The sequence below is a fragment of the Sceloporus occidentalis genome, unplaced genomic scaffold (assembly GCF_023333645.1).
Source record: "Sceloporus occidentalis isolate IW3139 unplaced genomic scaffold, rSceOcc1.0.p SCAF_19, whole genome shotgun sequence".
Taxonomy (NCBI): domain Eukaryota; kingdom Metazoa; phylum Chordata; class Lepidosauria; order Squamata; family Phrynosomatidae; genus Sceloporus; species Sceloporus occidentalis.
In genome coordinates this window covers 16193572-16220067 of record NW_028316999.1, presented here as the reverse complement: position 1 = coordinate 16220067, position 26496 = coordinate 16193572, and the positions used below count along the sequence as shown (strand labels likewise).

The 26496-nt window shown below is 38.2% G+C and overlaps 1 protein-coding gene across 1 annotated transcript; it reads left to right on the top strand.

The window, feature by feature from the left end:
- The first annotated feature begins 389 nt into the window (after positions 1 to 389).
- LOC149302511 (glycoprotein endo-alpha-1,2-mannosidase-like) lies at positions 390 to 4612 on the top strand. Its single transcript, XM_089482695.1, has 4 exons — positions 390 to 894; positions 2205 to 2314; positions 2739 to 2815; positions 3976 to 4612. The coding sequence occupies exons 1-4, from the start codon at positions 390 to 392 to the stop codon at positions 4610 to 4612; spliced, it is 1329 nt and encodes a 442-aa protein (XP_089338821.1).
- Positions 4613 to 26496: the final 21884 nt, after the last annotated feature.

Sequence of the window (26496 nt, the reverse complement as noted above, 5' to 3'; positions counted from 1 at the left end):
TGTGCAGAGATGTTATGGAACAACCTTGCACATGCCTAGTGATACATAATTACATAATACATAGCAACAGATGTCATTATTGTAAGCTTTATAGATCCCATGTTTAACCATAACCTGGTGGTCCTAATGCACTGCAATGGTATACATTACGCTCCTGATGACCTAAGGAAGGTTGAAGATCAAATATAACCCCTCTGATCTAATAGTATATTTCAGTTTTTCAGTTACTGGTAAATATATCAATCTTAAATAGATTATGAACAATTTCATACATGACTGAATTAAGTAGTGGATGCCTGTACAGTGTTTCACCACCTTTTTTTTTTAATCTTTTTTTTTGCTTCTTTTATAGCACTGAAGAAATGTAATGTTGATGGAGCAATGTCATAATGTTAAGATTTCGCAGAAGAACATGTATTACCTTGGGGGTTTTCATTTTGTTTGTGTGTTCTGTTATGATGGGATTGAAAACACTGAGGCCTGAAAGTGCAGCCTTTGGAAGTCCGTTTGGTCTTGGCCTCTTACCTGAGAGGCGTATTAAGGAATCTGACATACATGTAGAAGAAAAAACTATGGCCCAAACAGAAGAGGGTGTTTCACAAACATTGTCAGTTAATCACCTAGAGATGGAAGAGTTGCCATCTCCGAATTATGACTTTCATACTTTTTATTACACGTGGTATGGAAACCCACAATTTGATGGTAAATATATTCATTGGAACCACCCATTGCTAAAACACTGGGATGCTAAGATTTCAAACAATTTCCCTTCTGGAGTACACAATCCTCCTGATGATATTGGAGCAAATTTTTACCCTGAATTAGGACCATATAGTTCCAGAGATCCGTCTGTTGTAGACGCTCACATGAAACAAATGCGATCTGCTTCTATAGGTAATACGTTTATTAAATCTTTACAGGATATTTAAGATTGTGCTATTTACCAATGAAAAGTGACAAAAATGTTATCACAATATGTTCAAAACATACTGTTTTTTTTATTAAACAAATACAATTCTAATGAAGGAGACAGACCTCAGAAAAACAGAAATCTGTTTAGGTCCTTAATTCTACATAAAGATGAGTATTGCTATATTATGTCTAATGCTGTCATCCACAAAATGTTTGTCCTGAAGAGCACACAATATTATTTATGGGTTTAAAAAAAATTACATTGCAAGTAGATTTGACTGTAAAGAAGAGGATTTTGTATTTCACCAGCTAAAAGTCTGCATCTTTTCTTTCCCCTATGGTTAGTTGCATATATCACAATCCACACTCAACCGTAACTTTGGTTGCCACAGTGAATACCTTTTAATATAGCTATGCACTATATATTTTGTATACATTTTCTACTCCTTGCAATACCCCCCTACTATTCTGTCCAATCATCCATTTTGGGAATATGCCTTCTCATTTGTTTTTATAAGATGCCGTTCTTCTATATATAATGTTAACCCTATTAGCAAAAAGGCACAACAAATACATTTAATTTGAAACTATGCATATCCTTCTGAGTTACAGTCTGCAGACTACATTTTCTAGTGATTGAAAAAAACTAGATGAGGTTTTCAGGGCAATTGAACGATGGAGGGATTACAACACTACAGAGTTATAATTGCCTTTGTTCTAGCACTTGTGATATTGTAAAAAGTGTTCAGTCTTCCGTTAACAATGAAATATTGCTAGTACGAGAACATGCCAGGACTTGAAACATTAGTTGCATTGGGTTGAATTATAATGACACAATTCATAAAAATGAAAGGGAAAATGAAGTGTGGCCCAAAAACCATAAAACTTGTGTTCACATTGCTATGTGTAAGTCTGTGCCCTCCACAAAAAAAACATTTACCTTTATCCAAGGATAGCCAACAGCACTCCTGCAGTGAGACCCAAAATTACCTGGTCCTGCATGTCCAACCATATTTTGTTTAATGATCTTGGGAACGGCATATTAAAGATCTTTGGGTATTAATTGAGCATTGCTGGCACAGCTGTTTCACTGAGGGTGTTGAAGGCCAAACAATAATAGTAATATTATGTAAATATGAATTGCAATGACTGGCAAAGACAAAGGCATTCAACATGTGGTCTGCCCTGCATGTACTATACTGGAACCATACATTAAGTATTGAGAATCTGTAATAGACAAACAATTTAAGAAAGCCATGGAGATTTTTTAAAATAATGTCTTAATTTTACAGGTGTGGTGGCATTATCATGGTATCCACTGGGTATGAGTGATGACAATGGGGAACCAACAGATGACATTGTACCACTTATTTTAGACAAAGCTCATAATTATGGACTAAAAGTGAGTTTTAACGTAGTAAAAAATACTTTAAATACTTTTGAGTTCATTGTTAATAGTTGAAACATTAAACATGCTTTTGGGGGGAATGGCAAAACAACTTTTTGAGCATTATTTTTAGTTTTATTTTGTGTTCATGATCAACTCGTTCACTGTAGAATTATTTGTTTGTATGTGGTATCTGTTGCCTTCTGATTTATATTGAAAATAACTGTTTCTCACTGGAGCAGGATACATGTCACAAACTGAATGACCTTCACACTAGAATGTTTTATGCATTTGTAAACCTTTCTTTATTGATCAAAATGACATGGCTAATATCTCTGGTGGCCCACATCAAAGATGAATTATTTTAATCACATTTAAGTACTACTTTTATTTTTCCAAGAGCTCATGTTATTTAATTAGAGCTTTTGCTTATTTTCAGGTTACGTTTCACATTGAGCCGTACAAGAACCGTGATGACCACAGCTTGCGGAACAATGTCATTTATATTATTCATAAGTAAGTAGTTTGATGAAATTAGCTCCATGTATTTCCTTCTTTCTAATTTTTCACAGTGCTTTTATTAACAAGTTCATATAAACCTTTTTTTACGAATGAAGAAAATAACGAGTATGTACTACCTTTAAATCAGTAACTTGATACAAATGAGAATTTCCATATGGTCTATTTTAATTAGTAAACCTGTTTTGCATATTGCATAAACAAGAGAAACCAGTGCCAAGGTCTATTGTTTAGTAATACTTAATATGATAAATATCCTAAGGGTCTTCCCAGTGGCTCTTCTCATCCATGCAAAACCATGAGATGGGAGTTATTCTAATACTTGTGGCACCCCAGATCGGACAGAACCAGTTCATATGTTGTAAACAGTAGCCCCTCCACTAAGAGTGAAATAGAGTATTCTTAATTCCCTTAGTTCAACTCTACGTCCGTGGATAAGTGTTTGCTTCACCACTGTTGATGCTGGATTATATATTATGGTGGGCTACAGAATTAATAAAAGGAAAGGAACACTTTAGTTATGAAGAATGTTTAATTTAAATCTGTTTAGTTTAGAAAAACGGCACCTCAGAGGGGATATGACAGCATAATATAAATATATTCGGGGCCAATACAAACCATTGTGTGGAAATCTATTCATAAACAGGACTATGCATAGGACACGTGGTCACGCATTTAGACTGGAAGAAAGGAAATTTAGTCTAAGGCAAAGGGAAGGGTTTATTTACAGTAAGGACAATAAGGATGTGGAATTCTCTGAATGCAGAGGTAGTTTTTATCAAAGTCTGTACAGACGTTTAAATAGCAACTGGATGAATAGTTGCAAAAACATAATATTCAAAGATATATTTTTTTAATACTGGGAAAACAGCTAGTTTGTTGCAAAATCGGAAAGAGCTACAAACTGTTTTTTTTGTTGTTTTTTTGCCTTCTGGATCAACGGCAATTAACAGATGTGGGAAAAGGTGAACTTGATGGGAGCATGTCTTTTTATTATTATTTTTTTTTTTATTTATAACCTATGTAACTATGTTATTGTTTTACTTAAGTGTTGCAAAGTGCAGCTTTAGCATATACATAATATTATTTTATTAATAATTTACCAGACATTTAAAAAATGCGTAATAGAATCTGAAATTGTGCTTTGTCTCCTCTAGATATGGGAGCCACCCAGCATTCTACAGATACAAGAGTAGTGATGGGAGAACTTTGCCAATGTTCTACATATATGATTCGTATATCACGAGCCCAGACATATGGGCCAATCTTTTAACACTGTCTGGATCTCAGAGTATTAGGAATACCCCATATGATGGGATTTTTCTTGCTTTACTTGTGGAAGAAAAACACAAGTATGATATTCATAGAAGTGGGTTTGATGGATTATACACATATTTTGCAACAAATGGTTTTTCATATGGATCGTCCCACCACCACTGGTCAAGTTTAAAAGCATTTTGTGACACCAACAACTTGATGTTTATTCCAAGTGTTGGTCCGGGGTATGTAGATACCAGCATACGTCCTTGGAATCTTCAAAATACACGAAATCGAATCAACGGAAAATACTATGAAACTGCTCTAAATGCAGCCTTACTGGTGCGGCCCAGCATTATTTCAATCACCTCTTTTAATGAATGGCATGAAGGAACACAGATTGAAACAGCTGTCCAAAAGAAGAACGCTCTGTATAAATATGATGATTATTTGCCTCATAAGCCTAATATTTATCTACAGCTCACCCGCAAATGGTCTGAAAAATTTATCAAAGAAAAAGAACAGTGGCTATCATAAAAAAAACAAAAACCTATACAAAACATATCTAAAGCTTTTGATATTGCAGGATGAATAACAGCAGATGCTTTGGTTCATGTACCTGTGGGATAATTTGCTGTTCTTCCAGCCAGGACATCGCTCGGCTATTATCTCCAGAGTTATCTGTTTCAACTCCTTTTTTCCCCACTGGCAGCTCTGTCCATTGTCGAGATTGACTGATACAGGAACAAATTATGGAAAAATTTGATAAATAAGGGAATTTGTAAAGAAGTGCATTTTATAAATTTCAGACACACTCATTTTGTTTCACACATATAGTAATCACCATAAATGCATCTCATAGTTTGCAGTTAAGTGTGCAAATGTAAGCTTACAGCTGTAACGTGTTTAAAACACGGTCAAAAGTTTATTAAATATATATAATGGTTATGCTATATTTTGGAGATTCTCAGGCAAGTGGAGAACTATAGAAAAACCTTAAGGGAAATAACCACAAGTTAAATAGTGAACAATGCTTGATTTTGATTGAATGGGTAAGCAGTGCATAACAAAATAATTTGAATTTACAGAAAAAAAAGTTACAGAGGGCCCTGCTCAAGTGAGTTTACAATCTAGAAGATGAGCGACTCACTTCACTATTAAGTGAGAATAACCTGAATAGTGTGCATTTTTAGAAAAAGTAAATTTCATTCATAAAAGATGTTAGTTTGTCACTGGAAAACTTTCTTTAACTTATTTTATTTTTGTTTACTAAATTAGAGTATTTCTTTTTATTATTTGCGCATCTTGTGTATCTTAAGGTAGACCTGTCATCCAGAGGTAACTTTTAGTATTCAGATGCTGTCATCACATGATAAATATGCTGATGTGTTTACTTTAAAGTTTATTGAACATTAATCTCCTTTCCTTTTTCTACCACAATGCATTCAATTCAACAGCAACAAAAATGTAATTGTTACCTTGTAATAATTGCCCATCCATTTTCTACTATAATTCCAACTTCATTACCCAAACAGATAGCCCCTATATGCATAAATGGTTACCCTGCATTCCTAAATTATAATTCCCAATATCTTTACCTCAGCATTATAAATTTGTGGTGGAGAATGTGACATTTACATACCTCTTCAAGATGGGAAATACTTCTTCCTTAGTAGTTTAGCTATAAAGGAACAGGTCTGGAAATAAGGAACATATTCCAATTTTTGTTGATGGAGAGTTTTTAACTTTTGCCATACTCATTGTCAAGTATGAGTTTATACTTGCACTTGGAGTGTAATACCTAAATATTATTTAACAATAGAAACAGAATTTGATGACCTGTAAGAACCATTTGTCTCATCTACTGTGCCTGTTTTGAGCATATGATAGTTCTGTTTATTGAATTTGCAGAATTAATGTGAAATGTATAGTTAAAAAAAAGGAAAATATATATTGAATGTACCAAAAGCTAATTTCTAAGCTTCTATGATGCTCAGTTTGCATTCTTAATTATAAATATAACTATAATAGTTTCTCAACAGCTGGAAAACTACATGTTCATTACCCCATACTAGGTCCATCTACCTTTATGACATATATGCAGACAGACTTTTTTTCCCCATATGGGTTGCACTTGGCTGTTGCTAAATGTAGGAGGCTAACAAAATTATGCCAGTGCCAAAAAAAAAATTGCGTGGAGTTGGTCTTATCACCGTCCTTTTGCATTTGTTATTGTAATATTTTTTTGTTTACCATAAGCAGATTTTTATTGTTCTAATGTTACATTCTGAATACGCTGTTCACACTAAAATTAAACAAAGGTTTGTTTTTGCACATTCCAGTAACCTTATGTAAGACTATAACATTACTAGTTCTTATGGATTAGTCTGGCTACTTAAACCATTATACAACACGTGTGTAAAATTAATTGATTTTGTTAATGTTAATATACTTTTTGGTATGTTTTTAACCACTCGAATTTAGAGCCAATAAAATAGCTGCTATGATTATATGTGTGTGTGCGTTTCTGCTGTAGTTTACCATTTAAATATTAAAAAAAAGATCTACATTTGTCTTGGTTGTAACAAAATATTCATGATTGCTTAAAAAAAAGTGAGCTGTCTTCCCCTTAAGGAACTAACGTGTGTGTGTGTATATTTATATATGTATAATCTACACCGATCAGCCATAACATTATGACCTGCACCTCTTGTGGGGTATTCCCAGTCAGCAGTGATCAGTGTCTATCAAGAGTGGTCCAAGGAAAAGCGGTGAACTGGCGACAGGGTCATGGGCTGCCCCATTTGGTCAAATTGAACACATTTGCTACTGTAGCTCAAATTGCTGAAAAAAATTAATGCTGGTTCCGATAGGTGTCAGAACACACAGTGCATCGCAGTTCCTTGCTTATCGAGCTGCGTATCCACAGAACAGTCAGGGTGCCCATGGTGACCCCGGCCCTAGCCAAAAGTGCCTACAATGGGCATGTGAGCACTGAGCAATGAAAGGAGGTGGCTTGGTCTAATGAATCATGTTTTCTTTTACATCGTGTGGATGATAAGCTCACAAAGGCAGTGTGATGCTTTGGTCAATGTTCTGCTGGGAAACCTTGGGTCTTGCCATTCATGTGGATGTTACTTTGACACGTACCACCTACCTAAGCATTGTTGCAGAGCATGTACACCATTTCATGGACACCGTATTCTCTGATGGCGTTGGCCTCTTTCAGCCAGGTAATGCACTCCGGAATGGTTTGAGGAACACAGCGAGTTCAAGGTGTTGACTTGGCCTTCAAATTATTTGGATCTCAATCCAATCGAGCATCTTTTGAATGTGCTGGACAAACAAGTCTGATCAATAGAGGCCCTACCTCGCCACAGGATCGATAAAATCATTCCAGTAAGATAGGATATTTTAGAAGAATAGTGATGAGGAGCATCCCTGAATTACCATTATGCTAATTTGTCAGCTTGCTTGATGGCACATTACTACAGCCTTTAGTGTGACAGCATGAAGCTCTGAAATTATCCAAACAGTGTTGACTTCAGCTTGTGGATCACATGAGGAGAGCACTGTTTCATTTGAACTGCATATGAATGCTACCATCTTACTGTTATATGATATGTTTTAAACTGTTATCTCTAACATGTGTAATAACACCTTAGAGAGAAACTGCGTGGTTGCAAATAATCTGTCAAACTAGAGGCTCTTGTGCAATTTGCTAAATTAACCACTTGATGACAATTGACGGTCCGGGCACCTCACGTGAAAACGGTTAAAGCAATGTGTGGCCCCTCCCCGGGGCGTCAACATCTGGCGGTAGACGCATGTTTTAAAGACTTCAATGGTGTCACTGAAATGCCTCGATAGCGAGGCATACCAGCGACACCCAACATCCACCAACATCCTTCAAAAAAATAAAGTTGAAAAGCGTTCTGGAGAGAACTCTGGCTCCCCTTGCATGTTGAATACAGGTACTGCATTCAACCATGCAAGCCAATGGATCAGAGCTTTCTAATCACAATGTAAAAAAATAAAATATACATATACAATATATATAAAAAATATTTTTATAAGCAAGTCCTAAAATTAGCACTTTATTTTCTCACATGGAAAGGGTTAAAATACTGGCATGTTAAATGCCCATGGGGTGTCTACTTTTAAAAAATGTATGATTTTATTGGGTAAATTGAATTTGCCGGCTTCAACAATACCTCAATTAACACACGGGGAAGGATGACCGCGTGTCTAATTTCCAATCTGAAAAATGCACACGTCCCAAACATTTTAGCCCCCAAACAACCCAACAAACCCATGATTGCGGGGTATCATTTTACTCAGGAGACGTTGCTGAACACATAATGGGGTGGTGTGACATATACCAGGACCTGTAAATTCATACCTAAAGTACAACGTGTTTTACACACAAAAAAATACTACTGTAAACTTTGACAAAGGCTGATGGTAAAATGTGTGCATGCAAAGAGTTAAAATACCAGCATTTGAAATACCCTAGGGTGTCTAGTTTTCAAAAACACATGGTTTTATAGGGCAGACTGAATTGGCCGGTCTCAAAGATGTACCAAATAGGGCACGGACAGTGGTTTGATGGTGTAAATTGCATTGGATGGCTTTAAAAATACCCAAAATGGCACATAGGGGAGGAATGACCAGATTTGGAAAAAATGGTTTTGAAATATCAAAACACAACTTGTATTTATTGTATTTATATTAACGTGCAGAAGAAAGCAAAAAAACATTTGGTATTTCTAAACTCAGGACAAATAGTAGAGTCTATTTAACAGGTTTTTTATTAGCTTTTAAAGATGAGTAAAAGATTTTTCATCCACAATGAAAAAGTCATTTTTTTCTTAATCTTTCACTGTGTTTTATACTTTTTTAATAGTGAATGATATGATAAAATCAAAATAATGACAAGAAAGCCCTTCTTGTCCTGAAAAAACAATATATAACCTGTGTGGGTTCAGTAAAAGGGAAAGAAGAAAATTACAGCTAAACACGAGCTCCACAGAAATGTTAAAACAACCATTGTCACAAAGGGTACAAAAAATAAAATCAGCCATTGTCACGAAGGGGATAAAGCACGTGGACCCCAGGAACCATGTTACATCTTTCTAAATATGCAGGAATTACGATTCCAATGCCATGTTTATTGGGGGATCGTGAGAAATTATTCTCTTTTATGTAATGTATTCTGCGCCAACAATTTTACGCATCACCTCTTACAATATGTATATTCAAGGGGTATGACAAAACTAGAACTGACAGACTGATACATTAGGTTTCCCCCTGCTCTCAAGCTTACATTCGAGAGAGAATGTGGAATAGACACAAATGTACATTAAATACCCTTGCTATGCTTCTGGTGGGCATTAGAGCTGGAAAATAAATATCTGAATAACATTTAGTACAAATAACATTAACAAGTAACATATTATCTTAGTGTTATATTTTGCTATGGTTTTATCTCAAACATCACAGTTACCCATCAAGGGTAGTTATGGGGGCTACAATAGGTATAAAAGGCAGCTTGAACTGCATTATGTTGAGATAATTCATTTAACTGCATTGTACTTAATAAACTTACAGTAAATATTCAAACTATAATAATTTCATAAAATACATTATTTTCTATGCTAGTAACCCAGGGCTCGACAAATCCCAGGCGCCAGGTCGCCATGGCGACTGATAATTTTGTCCTGGCGCCTAGGTGTTGTGAGCCAAACCTATAATTGGGTCCAGATCCCCCGCGGCGCTGCAGGGGAAATCCGCATAGTCCAAAATCAGGCAGGAATCATACACAGGAGGAACGCACTCCCAGGTCTGGATCCACGAAAGGGCAACCAGCAACTGACCTAGCCAGGTAATTATAGTAGCAGTCTGAAGGTAGAGGAGGGGTTAGTAATAAGAGAAAGTGGGTGTGGCCTACCAAACAGAAAGCCATGAGGAGGAGGAAACCAGTACAGGTAGGCCAAAACCCTGACAGTGCTCTAGTCATACTTTTATAGACCTCAATGAACCAATATGCTTATCTACCTCTACTTTTGCATGCACATCAGAACAACATATACTTTTCTTCCATTTTGCCATTTCGTTTTCCGGCAGTTCAGTTCAAAGGGCTTTTTGGATTCGGAAACAAAATTTTGAGCACCCTTTTTACTTACAGCAGCAGCATCTCAAGGTTGAGGAGGAGATCCAGACTAATTTTTTAAGGAATTGATAGAGAATGTAAGTATGGAGGGCACATGGCAGACACCAGGAGACAGACAAATTCAGCCATATGGCAGAAGACTGAATCCCCTCTAATTAAGTGAATGAGCTGCAGAAGCAGAGATAGGGCAAGGTACGGGGCAGGCATTGTCAGACAGACACATCCAAATTGTACAGGACTAAATTTTCCCCAAAATAATAAATATTAAAATAGATCCCTCAGAGTAGGAAAGAAGATTAAGCCCCAGCAGTAGTAGAGGCGGTGCAGGGTGCAGGGCAGGCACTGGTAGCCAGATGCATCTAGCCACATGGTACAGGACTGAACTTCCCCAATATTAAAAAGAATTAAAAGATTGTACTTTTAATTCTAGACTAGATGCCTCAAAATGTCAAATATTAAAATATAAATAATTGATCCCACAAAGAAAGGAAGGAGATTGAGCCGCTTCAGCCGAGAGAATGCACTGGCAGACAGACATTTCCAAACATATGGTACAAGATTGATTATCCCCCACTTTTACAAAAAAAAAAATTGATCCCCCAAAAGTAAGGAAAGAGCAGGGCACAAGGCAGGCACTGGCAAAAAGGCACATCCAGCTACCTGGTACAGGACGGAATTTCCTGCTATTAGAAAAAAAAACAAGAATTGATCCTCCAGGGTAATGAAGGAGACTGAGCCGCAGCAGTAGCAGAGGCAGGGCGCATGGCAGGCTCCAGCAGACAGACCTATCCAGCCACGTGGTATAGTAATGAATTCCCCCAATATTTAAAAAATACGGTTGTGGTGGCGCTGCTAGTTGTTTTATTCCATGCTTAACAGAACTAGGGCTGCAACAACTAATCGATTAAATCGATGATAATCGATAATAAAAATTGTTGCCAACGAATGTGATTATAGATTAGTTACATCGATTCTATGAGCACCCACGTGACATGGCCTTCCGGTGCTCCACCATAGAAGCCCCGGTGGAAATACCGGCCAGCAGCGGAGGTTGTCTGTGCGCATTGCACAGCTGCCAGAGAGGAGGGTTCCCCTGCAGCTCTACAGGGGACCTGTATCTTCCTCTCTGGCAGCCGGTGGGCATCTGTGCGATGTGCGCCGACAGCCTCCGCTCCTGTCGGCACTTCCGCTGGGGCTTCTATGATGGAGCACCGGCGTCACATGACCTTCCGGTGCTCATTTATAGAAGCTCCAGCTAAAGTGCCAGCCAGCAGCAGAGGTTTGCCTTCACCGGCTGCCCCTACTAGACACCAAAGAGTATGGAGCATGGGGGGGTAAGTCTGGGGGGGCACAGCGGCATATAGGGGGTATAAGGCATATTTGGGGGGGCAGAGTGGCATATCTGGGGGTTATAAGGCATATCAGGGAGGCACATTGGCATTATAAGGAGTTATAAGGCATATCAGAGAGGCACAGTGGCATATAGGGGGTATAAGGCATATTTTGGGGGGCAGAGTGGCATATCTGGGGGATATAAGGCATATCAGGGAGGCACAGTGGCATATAGGGGTATAAGGCATATTTGGGGGGCAGAGTGGCATATCTGGGGGTATAAGGCTTATCAGGTGGTAAAAGGCATATCAGAGGGCACAGTGGCATATCATGGGGTATAAGGCTTATAGGTGATATAAGGCATATCTGGGAGGGCAGAGTAGCATATTTGGGAGGGCAGAGTGGCATATCTGGGGTATAAGGCATATCAGAGGGCACTATGGCATATAGGGGCTGTAAGGCATATCTGGGGGGGCAGAGGGGTATATATGAGGGTATAAAGGATATCTGTGGAGGGCGGAGTGGCATATCCGGGGGTATAAGGCATATCAGGGGGTATAAGGCATATCAGGGGAGGGCAGAGTAGCATATCTGGGGTATAAGGCAGTGTGGCAAGCCTGGGCTCGGATGTGCATAACTGGAGGGACAGGTTGGGAAATAAAATAAAAAATCATTTTTCTCAAAGGTTTTTTATTCTGCTGTTTATTTTTAACATCCAGCTATTTTAAATAAACGAAAAATTTACATTTATTTTTGTATCCTATTAATCGAAAAAATAATCGGCCAACTAATCGATTATGAAAATAATGGTTAGTTGCAGCTCCAGACAGAATAGAGCATAGAATAGCTTTCAAGCAATCCCACCAAAAAAAACCCCGATGTTTTATTTTAAGTCCCGGACAGGCGCCCCTGTTGCCATGGCGCCCTGTGCGGCCGCACAGGTCGCACAGCCCTAAGGCAGGCCCTGAGCACATGCACAACCCCATATTTTGGCCTACCTAACTAAACAATAAATAATTACATTGCAAGTATATTTTGCAAGTATATATACCAATGCAGTATTTTATTATTTGCATTGTCCAAAATTAAGAGGTTTTAAGTAGTGGAAATGTGCAATGTCCAACGCCTAATTTTGTCTCATATGTTTAGTAATTTGTTATTTTGTATTGTCCAAAGGTAAAAGGTTTTGCTGGTAGCATAAGTGTTTTACTAATACAACATAATAGGAAATATGAAAAATCTAATACTTTTGTAAATCTGCAGATTTCTTTAAAGTGTACAACTAAAAATTAAAGGCAACAACAAGATGTCAAGTACATTAAGCAAATGATATAAATTCAAGCTAAAGTAATGATATTCTAAATTAACGCTGATCCTCCAGAGATTTTTCCACATTCTTGTTGCCAGAAGAAATATATTGTGACCTAGAAATGTCCACTCGTATATATGCAGATGTTTGCTTGTACAGTTGAACTTGAACTCTATAAAGGGCATGAAAAGCATTTAAACACAGCTTAACCCTTACAGTGTAAGCTACATATACAAATGCATAACTGGTGAATCAGGCTTAGAATGCCAACTATGTATGACATGGGTAATGGATCTTTGAGGGACGTTGCTATAAGCAATTACTAAATATATATTTATGTAGTGAAATGTAGTGTAGAATAGCTGCTAAGCCTATTGGCAAGCTTTCCCAATGGCTATAGATACATTATATGACCAAAAGTATGTGGACACCTGGCCATCACACCTATATGAGCTTGTTGAACATCCAATTCTAACAGCATGGTCATTAATATTGAGTGGCTATAACAACCTCCACAAGATTTTAGAGTGTGTCTGTGGGAATTTGTGCCCATTAACCCAAAGTTGTGAGGTCAGGCACTGATGTTGAACGGAAAGGATTGATCCCAAAGATGTTTAGTGGGGTAAAGGTCAGAGCTCTGTGTAGGCCACTGGAGTTCCTCTACACCAAGCTGGTCAAACCATGTCTTTATGGACCTTGCTTTGTGCACAGTCATGCTGGAACAGGAAAGGGCCTGTCCAAACTGGTAGCAAAAAGTTGGAAGTATACAATTTTCTAAAATGTCTTTTTTATGCTGTAGCATTAAAATGACCCTTCATCGGAATTCAGGGATCTTGGCCAAACCCAGAAGAACACCCATATACCATTATCCCCCTCCCACAAACTTTAAAGTAGGTACTATGCATTGAAGTTGGTAATGTCCTGGCATTCTTCAAACCCAGATTCATCCATCAGACTTCCATAGTGAAGTGTGAATTAGGAGGGATGTGCACATACTTTTGATCATATAGTATATACTGTATTAGACGACCCTGATTATAACTCAACCCCCCAAAATGTAAATATTAATTTAGGAAAAAAAGAAAAAGCCTGAATATAATATTTTTTTTTACTAGTAAATATTAATTCACATGTAAACTAGTTTTAATATTTAATAAAAACCATGATTGAGAAAAATCCATGTTTTGTTTTTATTTCCATTTATTTGCCACTCTGCCCCAGTTATGCACATCTGCCCCCCAGATATGCCTTAGACCCCCTTTTATGCCACTCTGCCCCCCAGAAATGCCTTAGACCCCTATTTGCCACTCTGCCCCAGATATGCCTTTACCTCAGGGTACAGGTCGTTCCCATCAAAGTAACTTTAGAGGAAAATGTAGCTTCCTGGAAAGCGAATACACATCTTACCTGAACAGCATGGTCAGCCAACAGCAAAATAAGGCTAATGATACATTAGCAGGATACTTCCACCCTTGCCATAAAAAATCTAAACAGCTCCTCAGTCGCCTGAGGAATCACTCAAGGTATCATCTTACCTCAAGGATGAGCAGGAACACAGTACACTTCGAGTCAGCTCCTACAGTGCCAGCTTCAGTGGCCGATATTAAATCACTACTCACAGAGCTGAAGCAAAAGCCGATCACAAGCTTTTACAAAACATTTAAAAAAAAAACAAATTATCTGACTCACACAACATGCTTGCAGAGAGCCCTTGAAAAAGAAGTGGAAACCCTAAGAACGCATCTGGCCGATGCTAAGGACCACTCAAGGTGTAATAACTCGTGGATCTGAGGTATTCCAGAGTTGGTCAATAAAGCTGACACGGAATATTATCTCTCCAAACTATTCACCAAATTGGCACTGCCAAATAAACATAACAAATCGCTTCACCAAGTCCCCGAACTCAGGAAGGCACTGGACAATGCACCATGGGTCATAGTGGTCAGAATTCACTTTTACAAATACAAAGAAAAGATTATGAAAGTAGCAAGATCCAGGAGACATACTTGGGACAGCTTGGGTGATTTTCAGATATTTTTGGATCTGTCCTCACCCTGCAACACGAAATCCCTGCAACTTTCAGAGGGCATGGAATACAATATTACTGGGCCGTCCCTTTAAAGTTAGTGATCATGAAAAACAGCCATCAAACAACCATCAACTAAACTTCAGAAGGATTCAAGCTCCTCAAGCTGTCGGGTCTACAAGACATACCATCACAATCGCCATCAGCCAACAAGGTTCCACATAAGGTACCTCGAGAGTGGTCTCCTGTTTCCAAACGATCCAAGTCGTCTGAAGTTATTCCAGCCACATCAAGAGTTTGATTGTGTCCCTTCCATATGGAATTCCAGGTTTTTATACCACTGCGGCAGGTTTTTCCATTACATGTTTGATTATTAATCTCTTATAGTTTGATTTTTTTATAGATCACAGGTGGTTTATACACTATCCAAAATCATTAACCATTAGCTATTCTGTTAGGCGCTTATTGTTTTACAGAACTACTGCCAACTTCAACAATTAACATCACCCTGCAAAAAAAATTTGGAATAGATGGGGTAATCTGTGCAACTCTTCAGACGTATCTGCATCCACAATATGGCTGGCTCATAAAGCTGTTATTAGGGGTTTCCTCATCAAAGTAGCATCACTAAAAAAGAAGCAGAGAGACAAGAATAAAAAGGACATTGTTTTGCAACCGGCAGACAGCCAATTACAACAACAGTTATTTCTAACCCCTATTATCAAAAGGAAACTCCAGTCTTAAAAAAACTGATCTTCAGGCTATCCAAGTAAAATAAATGGAACTAATAATGAGAAAATTAAAATCTAAACACTACACATAAGGAAACAAAGCAGGTTTCCTCTTAGCCAAGCAACTGAAACAATAAAATGCACTAACCAGAGTACCCTTCATCAAGAATGCAACAAAAGATAAGAATCGCCAATCCACAAGCTATTGCCAATTAATTTGCAACATATTATGGCAATCAACCTCAATGCTATATCTCAAGAGCAACAGAACACGGAGCACCGCCATATTGGTGTAAGTTTCTGCCAGGTTATATCTGCGGAGATGTGGACAAAGAAAGAAGAGATAAGGGAAAAGATAGAAGATGACGAAGATGCAGAAGTGGTCGACACTGAATGTAGGGAAACATTTAGAGAGTGTGAGATAGTGAGTCAAAGTGTGAGAGAGTGTGAGTGAATGTGGACTCTGTGGACTGAGTGAATGTGGATTTTTTGCTTCGTTGGGGGTCTGGCCTTGTTTTTGGGGCTTCGTACAATTTGCCAAGTTTGCCAATATTCGTTAAAGCTGCAATGTGTAAGAATCTGAATGCACAAGTCTAGTACCTAGTTCCATCACTTTGAGAAAAAATGTATGATGTGGTTCCAGAAGTACTTGGAGGGAATGTGGAGCCCAAAGATCAATGTTACAGATTTGGTGGAGTTGTCCAAAAATACTTCTCTTTTGATACAATATTCTTGGACTTATTAATAAGTGTCTTAGTCTGAATATTCCTTCTCTCCCAGATATCTGCCTACTGTACTAAATATGCTCCCCTCTACACTCACTGGAAAGTCAAGGAGTCTAATCTGAATCTGAATCTAGGCTGAAATATGTATTTTGGAAAAAACTTTCCTGTACTCTATGAATTCCTCAAAGATATTTTATGGGCACATTCTTTCTTTAGCATAATAAGAAAATTAGGGTAATCACCTTCCCTATTTTACCCACTACACTTTAGGCATCTGGCATTTTCTTTATTCTAATTTCCATGTCTTAAATCTTGCAATTAAAATTGAATAACTGGACATTGATGACATATCTCACACAAATGGAGGTCAATTAGTAAAAACTTTTATTTTTATCTATGACACTTCTCGGTTATCATATTATGGCCTACAATATACACTGTAATATTTATGTTGTATGATGTGTATGACCTCATGTACTGTACAAACATTTTGAATAATAAAATTAATATATTAAAGTAATATTGATTGTTGTGTTAAAGCTCCAATAAAGATACTACGTTTAACAACCCCATAAAGTAATGGCTAAATCTTGCTAACAAGTAATAAGAAATAACCGAAGCTCAATGTTTTTTTCCAGAGGATCACAGACAATATGAAAGCTAGACTGTTTACCAGCTTCTAATTCCATCACTGTAGCTCATTGCTTCCATGTTCATTGTCATTGTCAAAAGAACAAAGGACAAAACTCAGTCTTCATTACAGCTGTCATGTTGTAAAAGCTTCCTATGAGTGGTCTCTCTCCATTTGTAATGCTACTTATGAACAAGCATGACATCACAATGCAGCAATGTTGAAGAGACAGGCCCAAGTCATCATATATATTATATTAGAAATGTGCTCAAAATTTTATTGTTTTATGACAAAGTGATTTAACAGAAAATAACTGCTCAAAGGATTGGAGCCCTGTGGCAGAATTGGAATGTAGTAGTGAATGTACTTGCTCTTCTACTGAACTTTAGCTTACCCATCTCTGCACAGAAAATAAAAGATTTATTATACCAAAACATTCCACCACTGTAAAATTGCTTCTTCATGCCTAAAGGTGATTGCACTTGTAACTTTTCTCAGGCATTAAGGTCAAGCACCATAAAAAGAAATTGCAACATATTTTGAAAACAAATTGTCAATAAAAGAAATACAAGTTATTCCATATAATTATTGGTAGCTTGCTTTTTCCATATTATGAAAATCAGTCATAAAATAATCAGTGTTGGTTTTCTAACCATAAATCACTGTTATTTTATTTTTCATTTCATTTCTGCATATAACCTTTAAAAGAGTTATGTTTCCTGCAAAAAGGGGTCAGTTTGCCCTGCATAATACTGCAATATAATGTAAGAGATATCTTAAAACCAATCTTACTGATTTAACTATGTGTTATGCAGGGCTAGCTCTTCTTGCAGGCAGACTATGCTTTGACTTTCATAATGCATAGTGATATCAGGAAACATACAAGTCTTCTGCAAAATTCCAGTTTAATAAATACATCTAAAAATATTATGAGGTCATGGCCCTGCAGCCAAAGCTGGTAACCTGATGCATCATATCTCTATTAGGCATCATTTTCCGATGCTGTCACAATTTTGTCTTGCCAATAAGCTTCACTCACTACCAGACCCGGACTGGGACAAAAAATAGGCCCGGGCATTTAAGCCCGAGCAGCCCATATTTATTTATTTATTTATTGTTAAAGCCCACCCTTCATGTACCATCTTTGCATTTACTCATTCACACAAATCATTAACACATTCATTAATGCAGTCTCACAAATCATTCAAGCAATTCATCCACACATGAATTCATTAATTGTCATACACATTCACACAATTCATCCACACATTTATTCATTCATTCATTCTCATACGCATTCACACTACCCCTTCTCCCCATCTTATCTGCCCCTTCTCATTATGTACCCCCTCTCACTATCTATCCCCTCTCCCCATTTCTCACTATCTAACCCCCTCTGCCCCTTCTCACTGCACCCCCCTCCCTCACCCTACTTACCTTGTTGCCGGAGCAAGCAGCAACCGCGGCCGGGCCCGCACCAGGACCGGACTAACTGGGCCTATGCGGCCTCTACGGCCGCATTAACGCACCTGCCCCTTAAGCCCGCTGCAACTGCGACCGGGTCCGCCACTCTAAGGGGCCGGGAAGCCCCCACCAGGGCCGCCCTTAGGGGTCTGCGGCCGCACAGGGCTTACATTAAAACATCGGGGGGGGGGGTTAACTTTATTTAACATCCTCCATGTTAAATAAAGTTAACAAAAAAATTATTTAACATGGGGGATGTTAAATAAAGTAAAACAAAAAACCCCCTGATGTTTTAAGTTAAGTTTTAAGTTAAACCCTGGTGGGGGCTTCCCGACCCCTTAGAGTGGCGGACCCGGTCGCAGTTGCAGCGGGCTTAAGGGGCAAGTGCCCCTTATGCCCTGCGTTAATGCGGCCGTAGAGGCCGCACAGGCCCAGTCAGTTCGGTCCTGACTGGGCCTTTTTTAAGGTAGGGGCCTGGAGCTGCAGCTCCATCAGCCCCTAAGTCAATCCGGCCCGGCCTGCTCACTACTGTAGACTTACCAACTCTCAAATTGTTCCTGTATTTTATACACAAATATTAGGGACTTCACATGTCCCCCCATACACTCACATAGAAGGCACTCACCTGTTGGCCTCTTTTTGTATTTACACAGGAATGACCTGGACACACTCCTATCTCTGTTGCATTACAAAGAGGGGCCCCAGAGGATTATGAGGACCTGGTGACCCAAGAAGTCTCTTCTGGAAGTCCATGTCAACTGCAGTAATATCTTGTACATCCACCATACTTTAGAAAGCCTACAAATCAGTTTTAAGTAGGCACACAACTTTAAAAAGATGGTATATTTCATTGATTTCAAGCATTAGGCAGCTCAGTTGAGTAAACTGGTCATTAATGTGGCTTACACGGGAGGCTCTGGGTTTAGCTATTTGATTTTTGTATGATCCCACAGTAATAGAGTGGCAATATGCTACAGTAAAGACAGGATCATATGGTGTTGGAGAGTGTGTGTATATAAGTGGAAGGTAATAGATTGAGTGTGTAAGTGTATGTTGATAGCATATGTGTGTGAGCGTATGGAGTTAGTATACTTTATTTGAGGTATGTGTGGTGTTTGAGTATGTGTGTTAGTGTATGGTGCTAGTGTGAGTGTGTGCCAGCATATGGTATAAGTATATGGTGTCAGCACAAGTATGTGTTAGTATTTGGTGTCAGCTTCTGTGTGTTAGTATATGGTGTTAGCATGAGTATAGTGCTAGAGGGTCAGGAGTGAGCATACGGTTAGTGAGGGAAAAGAGGTGAAAAGATTGCTTGTGTATGTATGTGTAAGTGTATGGTGTTAGAGGAAATATTGAAAAGCACCCTACCAACTAAAGATGTAAGATCCTTGTCTTCGTCCTTTAACTTTAAGTAGTCCTTGCCCCAACGATAATATTTGAGACTCAAACGGGTCAGCCATGAGTCAGTCCAATTTAAAACAAGGGATAATCCAGAAACATAAACAATGCCAAGAGCCAAGTCACTGCTCAACATAAACAAAGCCCCAAACAATCCATTGGGGGATAAAAGAGTAAAAAAAATGCAGGTAAATCATGTATCAGGGACTGAGAGCAGGAACAAACAGAAACCCACCAGCACAGTACTGGCAAACCTCTGATTGCTTGATTGGAACAAAGCCAGAGTGATCAATGTCGAAAAACCAATGATAAAAATATGACACATTTTTGAACTATTAGATTATCTTTTTTTTTAAAATTTAAAGTTTTTTATTGTATTTAACATTTTAGACGCTTCCAATACATTGTATAACAGTAGGAGAACATACTTTCACAGCAAAGCGGGCATGAAGAATAGTACAGTGTGACAATAGGTAAAAGTGGAAGTACAAAAATGGACAAAATAAAATGAATCGCATCGACATCTAATATATAGGAAATCAACAACAATCCACTGAAGACAAAACAGCCCGGAGAGCCCCACACCGTGGAGAGAGCACCACAGCGCTGGAAAGTGTAAACGACGGAAGACGCCATCGGGGATAGGGCAAAGTGCAATCAAAACAAACATAAAAGAACTTACATGGATCAGATACATTAGCATATCAGAAGCAGCCAGGATCAGTGGCAGTGTACAGATATTGAGTAACCCGATGAAATAATAATTTGATTTTTTTTTTTTGCCGTTTGAATTTACGGGCACCACTTTTGCCGTGGAGAGTTTACGCCTGACATTACTGGTGTGGGAACAAGCCAGCAGTAGCCGGAATCGAAACTATTAGATTATCTTAATTTTAGCTTTATATTTTTGTAGATTTGTTTCAGGAAAAGCTTATCCTCATATTGTTCCTAAAGTAGAAAAGCAATCCTTTTATATTAGGGACCTTCCCGTCTATGTAAAAGCATTATACATGCAAGAGCATTTAGATTTATAAGGTATACTTACATTTTATTTTTTAGTTATATCATTACGTAAGGAAATAGTTAACAGGCTAAGATTAGATAAATCATCAGACTCGAACATTCAATGTTAAAAAAGGAAGCAACTACCAAAAAAAAACAGTTCACATGGTTATGACCTTTTAGAACCAAAAAACTAAAGCACAACTCATATAAGCTATGTCTATATGTTCACCCCCCCCCCCACTTTCAGAAGTGCAATGTGTCTGGAAAATTTCAACCATTTGACCAAAGAAAATTGTATATTGTATTTGCTACTTCTCTATTTTATTACACAAGATCCTGTATGAAAAGTCTTTGACATTTCTGTTCAGTTCCCATTCCAGAGTCAACGGTGTGATATTGTCCAATAAACATCTATATTATTGAAGAGTACCTGAGACAGTCCACACAGTCAAAGGCATGACCAACTCCCCATCTAGAGTTCTGCTGCACCATGTCACCTGAACAATAATGTAATATAAAGGTTATAAACACTGTAGCAGTTATAACACTGCTACATCCCTGGTACATACTTTGGAACTTTTGGAAGTCGGATTCTCCTGCGCAGAATATGGAGGAGGTGCACTATTTTATCAAATAATACTTTTTAGACTTTCTGTCAGGCACGTGACAAGAGGACCCCTTCAGTAACACATTAGGTCCTCCGTGAGTTAAAAAAACTGACTTGTGTCCCTTGTTCTGTGTTCAGTCTCGGGCACATGTAGGCCTATCCTCTCTCTTTCATAAAAACATACAATTTGACAGCAGATAATCTTTTGGCTCATCCAGTCTGTCTATTTAAATCTTAAACAGTCTGTGTTCGTGTCTTAGATTCAGAATAGCTTTATGTCTATCTCATGCATTTTTGAATTCATTCCTTGTATTAGCCACTACCACTTCTGCTCTGAGGCTGTTCAATTTATCTACCACTCTCTCAGTAAAGAAAAACGTTCTTACATTATATCTAGCATCTGGCCTTCTAGTTTTAGAATATTACCTTTTTCTAACATTTTTCCATCTTTGAAATAAACTTTTCTCCTGTACTTTGTTAAATCCCTTAAAATATTTAAATGTTAATATCTCATGTTTCCCGTTTCCCTTCGTTATACCCTTCAAGCTATACATATTTAGATCGCTTAGTCTTCCTTGATATTTTTTAGCTTGTGAGATATTTACTGTTTTAATAGCCCTCCCCTGAACTCTCTCCAAAATATCGATATGCTTCTGAGTTAAGGTTTCCAGAACTGAGATATAATTCACTGCTCAAGATTGGATGTGCGTATTTTTATTGTGTGATGGAAACACCGTCATAAGCTGCTCCTTATATATATCCTTGAATCATTTGCCAAAAGCATGCATTTGGCATGATTTATTTTGATGAATCCAATTGCAAATACTAGAGAAATATATGCAATAATGTCCAAGTATTATTGACATTTAAAAACACAGCTTCATGGCTAACATTAGAAACTGCATTAGCAATACAAAAGTGTAGTAATTAAAAAAATAAATCCATGTATTGATTAGGCACTGAAGTGGAAATGTCCCCAGTTAATTAAAATTGATTAAAAATAAAATATCTACTTCTGTTCAATTATTGCACTTATATTTCCTGATGTAATTGATCTGCCAGTAATAGTCCTCAACTTTTTTCTTTGCCTGAAATTAATATCCTATTGCAAATTACTTCTTATAATTATAATGTCCTTAAATCATATTGCACTAATTTGGAATGTCTTACGGCAAACCTGTAAATTGTTCTGTTTTTTACATTATTTTGTTGTATCGTTTTCTATCGCTTTTTATTACTCATAATAATAATCATTAAGAAAATATGTTTTGCATTTTGGCTTTTAAGGCAAATTGCCAAGCAAAATCCTAATTACGCATTAGAAAGCTAAACGTGCAATTGTGTTGCAATACATGCAATAAAACTAGGGAAATTTAAGATCATTGACAAAAAGAAAATAAGCTACAAGAAAAAATGTCCCTATGAAAGGAAACAGATTAGCAAAATATGCTTTCACATGATTATTCCTTTAAAGAAATTTTAAACTGAACTATGTTTTACATGTTATCCTCTTTAGGCTAGGTTTCCACTTGGTTTTTTTTTGCTAAAAACGCCAATTCAGCGACACGCCGTTTTTTTAGTGAAAAAAACGCTGCAGCCAGATGTTAGCTGTTCTTCAATAGGAAATCGCAGAATGCCATATCCACTGGGCGTTTTTCTGTTTGGCGTTTTTTCAGTCCTCTTTGGCGTTTTTCTGCTTTTTTGGGCTTTGTGGCAGTTTTTCAAAATCGCAGCATGTTGACACTCTGGCGTTTTTTGCAAGGAAATCTTGGCGTTTTTCGCCAATAGAAGTCTATGGGAGAGAAAAAACGCCATGAGGCTAGGTTTCCACTTGTTTTTTTTTGCTAAAAACGCCCATAAAAACGCCAATAGCGCCACCTGGCGTTTTTTTAGTGAAAAAACGCTGCAGCCAGATGTTAGCTGTTCTTCAATAGGAAATCGCACAATGCCATATCCACTTGGCGTTTTTCTGTTTGGCGTTTTTTCAGTCCTCTTTGGCGTTTTTCTGCTTTTTTGGGCTCTGTGGCAGTTTTTCAAAATCGCAGCATGTTGACACTCTGGCGTTTTTTGCAAGGAAATCTTGGCGTTTTTCTCCAATAGAAGTCTATGGGAGAGAAAAAACACCATGAAAAAGCCATGTGGGTTTATTGCCTTGGCGTTTTTTATGGCGTTTTTTCCACAGTTACAATGCAGAGGATGGACCCAGTATCTGTGTGTCCTACGAGAAATAGGCTGGAAACAAACAGTTTCACACAAAACAAAGTTCATATTGAATTCTACACCATTTGGAACAAACATGCCATTACAAACAAATATACGCGACGCATCAACTGGATCCTGTGTGCCAAAAGCAACAGCAAACAATTTGCACCATCATTTGGGGCCAATCTTCCTAGAGGAGCAGACATTCGGAATAAAGCATGCCTTACAAACCACAGAAAAGTGACAAAAGGGTCCGCCGGGGCGTTTAAGTAGAACTCTACCAAGGAAATGACATCAGGGGGCAGATACTTGCCATTTATCCTAATCCCTTTTAGCTGGGTGAAACTTCTAACTTCTAAAGGCTGGAAAAACTGCCTAAGGTCAAAAAAAGCAATTTCCACAGAAAGGCTAAAACGCCAGAAAAAAACTCCAGAAAAAAACGCCAAAACGCAGGAAAATGCAGTGGCAGTTTTCTTGGCGTTTTTCATCAAGAAAAAAAACGCAGGACAAAAACCCAAGTGGAAACCTAGCCTGAAAAAGCTATGTGGGTTTTTTGCCTTGGCGTTTTTATGGGGTTTTTTCCACAGTTACAATGCAGAGGATGGACCCAGTATCTGTGTGTCCTACGAGAAATAGGCTGGAAACAAACAGTTTCACACAAAACAAAGTTCATATTGAATTTTACACCATTGGGAACAAACATGCCATTACAAACAAACATACCCGACGCATCAACTGGATCCTGCGTGCCAAAAGCAACAGCAAACAATTTGCACCATCATTTGGGGCCAATCTTCCTAGAGGAGCAGACATTCGGAATAAAGCATGCCTTACAAACCACAGAAAAGAGACAAAAGGGTCTGCAGGGGAGTGTTTAAGTAGAACTCTACCAAGTAAATGACATCAGGAGAGGGCAGATACTTGCCATTTATCCTAATCCCTTTTAGCTGGGTGAAACTTCTAACTTGTAAAGGCTGGAAAAACTGCCTAAGGTCAAAAAAAGCAATTTCCACAGAAAGGCTAAAACGCCAGAAAAAACTCCAGAAAAAACACCAAAACGCAGGTAAATGCAGTGGCAGTTTTCTTGGCGTTTTTCATCAAGAAAATAACGCAGGACAAAAACCCAAGTGGAAACCTAGCCTTATGGCTGTTTTTCTGAAATACAAAGACACCAACAGTTCTGGGCCACCACCCAGCTACTGTACATGTAGGCTTAGATTCCATGTTTGTGTTCTGATGTCTCATGAGCATAATTATCTGACATGATCAAAGAACAGTTGGGTCACTAGGGTTGGTGTCACTCATTAACATGCATTAACTCATGGTATCATCATGGACATTCTTTCGTTCCAGACCATACAGAATCCTTATATTTTGTTTTATTAGTATCTTGCTCCTCACCCTGCTGCCTGTTTGTGCTTTTTCATTAAGAATTCATCTAGAACTAGACCTCACCCCGCTGCTGCCTTTTTCGTGCACATTAGTATGAGGGCTCTGGGAGTGGTCACTGCTCAGTTTCAAGGCTAGAGCTGTGTCAGCTCTGATTGGTCTCCCTGATGTCTCTCTCTCACAGTGTCCTGGAAGGAAGGAAGGAAGGAAGGAAGGAAGGAAGGAAGGAAGGACGGAAGGAAGAAAATGAGCTCTGTGCATGTGGGAAAAAAACTCACCACAGTAGGGCAAGTTTAGGTGTAGGGCTATTTGGTCTAAAAAAATGATCCCAGTCTTATGTGGTGGCCCATGCCTTCCGATCCTGTTCCTTCCTGTTAATACTTCGGGGTAGTGAATGCACAAGCAACCTACACCCTAAACGGTAGTGAATTAGGGGTAACGACAAATGAGAAGGATTTGGGAATTGTTATAGACAACAAACTAGGCAACAATGTGCAATGTCAGTCTGCGGTTGCTAAGGCCAGTAAGGTATTGTCGTGTATAAAAAGGGGCATTAAGTCGCGGGATAAAGATATAATTTTGCCTCTGTATAAATCAATGGTAAGGCCGCACCTTGAATATGCTGTGCAATTTTGGGCACCTATTCTAAAGAAGGATATCATAGCACTAGAAAGGGTGCAGAGGCGGGCTACAAAATTAATAAAAGGAATGGAGCACTATAGTTATGAAGAAAGGTTAACTAATTTAAATCTGTTTAGTTTAGAAAAACGTCGCCTCAGAGGGGATATGATAACATTATATAAATATATTCGGGGGCCAATACAAACCATTGTGTGGAAATCTGTTCATAAACAGGACTATGCATAGGACACGTGGTCATGCGTTCAGACTGGAAGAAAGGAGATTTAGACTAAAGCAGAGGAAAGGGTTTTTTACAGTAAGGACAATAAGGATGTGGAATTCTCTGCCTGCAGAGGTAGTTTTATCGGAGTCTGTACAGACGTTTAAACTGCAACTGGATGGATACTTGGAAAAACATAATATTCAGGGAAATATCTTTAATTATGGGGAAACAGCTTATTGATCCAAGGAAAAATCTGACTGCCATTTTGGGGTCAAGAAGGAATTTTTTTCCCTGGTTAGTGCAAAATTGGAAAGAGCGAAACCGGGGTTTTTTTTTGCCTTCTTTTGGATCAACAGCAACAAATTAACAGATATAGGAAAGGCTGAACTTGATGGACGCATGTCTTTTTTCAGCCTATGTAACTATGTAAACTATGTACTCTTTCCCCTTCGATACTATACTAGCTGTATGTGCTCAATATACATAATTAACTAATTAATTAATAAAGTATCAAGACAAAGCCCACTTGATATGGCATTTGCTTACCATTTAAATAAAACAAATCTAATCAAAAGATTAAAACATA